General features: G+C 40.8%; 1 protein-coding gene across 1 annotated transcript; it reads right to left on the bottom strand.

Moving 5' to 3' along the window:
- Positions 1-331: 331 nt before the first annotated feature.
- On the bottom strand, positions 332-2742 carry LOC106324214. The gene is made up of 4 exons (XM_013762224.1): positions 1758-2742; positions 1186-1463; positions 666-881; positions 332-469 (listed from the first exon to the last, which is right to left on the bottom strand). The coding sequence occupies exons 1-4, from the start codon at positions 2740-2742 to the stop codon at positions 332-334; spliced, it is 1617 nt and encodes a 538-aa protein (XP_013617678.1).
- Positions 2743-2986: the final 244 nt, after the last annotated feature.

Below are 2986 nucleotides of genomic sequence, written 5' to 3'. Positions count from 1 at the left end.
TATTGATTATATATTCACTTCAAATTTATAATTGGAGTTTCAATTTAACATTTTAAAGTATAAACATTTAATTTTTTTGATTCTAGGGTATGTTTGAGGTATGGCTGAGTTATAATATCGTAACTACTGGCTTATACTAATCGATACGACTGAGTTATATAAACATTTTACGATTCTAGGGTATGTTTGGGGTAAGACTGAGTTACACATATACGACACGGCTGGGTTATAAAAACGATAATACTAAGTGAAATACTTAATAAAGTACAAAATAACATAAGTCGAGTACAAAACAACAACATAAGTCAAGTACAAAATAACAAACACATGTTCAATTAGCCAGCAAATTGCTCATCACAGAATTTCCTCCTTCATCGAGGATCTCTGCTGCCATCTTCATCCGTAAACCTTGAATATTTTTATCGTTTATCCCATCAAACGTTACACCAAGCGCTAGACACTCCACAAACTTCAACGAATACACCCCCACAATCGCCAATCTGGGTGTTTTGTGGAGTGTATCTTTTGCTCCTCCTTCTGAATGAGAACTTCTTCTTACTAGGGGCTCGGATATTGGCAAGAATATGATCACTCAACATATACGGAATCATGTGCGTCAGCGGTTTAAATGAGTTTAGAATTCTCTGGTCACTTTCGGGTGTTGCCTCTCCAAAGATTGGATCGTAGCAATCAATCTTCTCCTTCTTCAGATCCACATGATACGCAACCCAGTGATTTCCGCGGGTTCGAAGACATCCGTACAAGTGATCCACATCTTCATACCACTTCAAGTTTGTTGGACATTGATCAGGAAGCTTACCCTTTAACATATCTTCATAACCATTGCCTTTGAAACTGAACATACTAGGTTTTATCTTGAACTGAGTGAAATCGTGAATCAAAAAACTTTGCCATCAAACGGCAACAAAGGCAATCCGCTTGGACCAGAATGGAGTGGGATTTCGCATGGACCTTTTAATGAGGACGTTCAAATACGCAACGACATGCTACACAAAGAATATTAACAAGTCAGTCGTGATATAATAAAAGAATATGTAAGTAAACCGTAATATAATATATAACTCAGCCGTACTAAAAGAATATGTAAGTCAGCTGTAATCAAATATATATCTCAGCCGCAATATAGTAAAATTAATATATAACTTAGCCGCACTAAAGACTTACATTATCAAACACCCATCCATATTCCTTTTCCGGCCACAGTCTTTCATGGATGAGTATGCTGTAGAAATCACCCTCATGATCAGTGGAGAGGACTGCTGGTTTATCTGCTGGTGCTGGTGGTTTGGGTGGAATTCCCTTAATGTGATGCATCAGTTTTTCTAATAGCACCGGATCAATAGGTGCTATAGGGTCATATATTACTGATGAAGGAGTAACATTCTTCCTCATGCACGTTGTTCCATCGTCTCCAACGTATGGAAAAACTAGTGGTGAAGAAACTGCCGTCAATGCAACCCTTTTGGAGATAATTGAACATGTTTCTCCCGATATTCCCTTACTACGGCAGATCTAATCACTTCCTGATTCTCGACATCAGACTCCAGCGCAAATTTGTTCTCTTCCCCAACAACTTTGTCAGTCACATCAGCAAATACACTGTCCTCTCAGCCTGTTCTTTGACTCAGCCTGTTTGCGCTTCTTTAGCTCAGCCTCTTGTTTCTTCTTTAACTCAACCTCTTTTTTCTTACCCTCAGCCTCTTGTTTCTTCTTTAATTCAGCCTTTTTTTTCTTACCCTCAGCCTCTTTTTTTTTAGCCTCAGCATCTTTTTTCTTAGCCTCAGCCGCTTTTTTCTTAGCCTCAGCCTTCTCCTTCCTCTTAAATGCAGCATCCGCCTGCGCTGCTTTTTTTTTCTCATCGGCTTCCTCACCCTTAACAATACGCTTACCCCTACAGCCGCATCCATAGGCTGGAACCTTAGCATCCTTATCTTCCTTAGTAGCCTTTGAAGGAGAAACTAATACGAAATCAATATGTTGACTATCAAGATCAGTAGCTTTTGCGACACTACCAAACTCCTCAGCCAAAGTCCTTTTCACCCCTGATTCCTTATCAAGCTCCTTCGCCAAATTCTTTTTCGGTCCAAAAACCTTACCAAAAGTCGCAGCTAACGCTGGACTATTAACAGAGTTTTGCTGTGTTTTAACCCGCGGTGATGCCAACGATAAAGCTTTATCTGCTGATGGTGGAGAAGGGTTATCATTGTTTTCGGGAATTTTCCCAACTCCCAGAACTTTCAGACGCTCCTCCAGTAAAGCTTTCACCTTGTCATCAATGGTCTTTTGGTCCATCAATGGTCTGTTCCGGTCTAACTCGTAAGCTTCCAACCGTGAGTCAAACTGCTCAAATTTCGTGGAAATATTATCCAGAGTACTCACAATGGTCGCCAGAGTCGCTTTGTTCTCCAACTCCAAATATTTGCTACCTTCCTTCTCGATAGAACCCTTTCCCGCTGCAGCAGCTTCAGACTCATTTTGTGTCTTAACTTTCTTCTGCTTCTTAGTGGGTGGCTCAGCTTCTGACGAAACTCCACCCTTCATTTTCTTCTTCTTCTCATTCCCCTTCCCCTGCGCATTACCCTGCGTATTCCCCTGCACTTCCCAAAAACCTTTCACAGATCTACCTGCATGTATGTCTGGTATCAAGCTAACGAGTTGTGGGTCGTCAGGTTCACCCGGCCATTTAGGAAACATCTCTTCAGTTGAGTCCTTCAAAACCATTCTCCTCACACGCACCTGCAACACAAGGTTATAATTAAACTCAGCCACCAAAATAACACATAACTCAGCCATCAAATATAATAAATCAGCCATCAAAAAACTAAAAACTCAGCGTTAAACCTTATCTCGCCATGCTCATTGATTTCGGCAGCCAACAAGTTATCAAAACTTGCACGTGTACACTTTCCACCCCATCGCAAAAGCGGAACGTCTTCATTATTCACCACCCTCCCAAAATTCTCAC

The sequence above is a fragment of the Brassica oleracea genome, chromosome C2 (assembly GCF_000695525.1).
Source record: "Brassica oleracea var. oleracea cultivar TO1000 chromosome C2, BOL, whole genome shotgun sequence".
Lineage (NCBI taxonomy): Eukaryota > Viridiplantae > Streptophyta > Magnoliopsida > Brassicales > Brassicaceae > Brassica > Brassica oleracea.
Note: the sequence above shows the minus strand (reverse complement) of the source record. Positions and strands in the feature narration are given on the sequence as shown.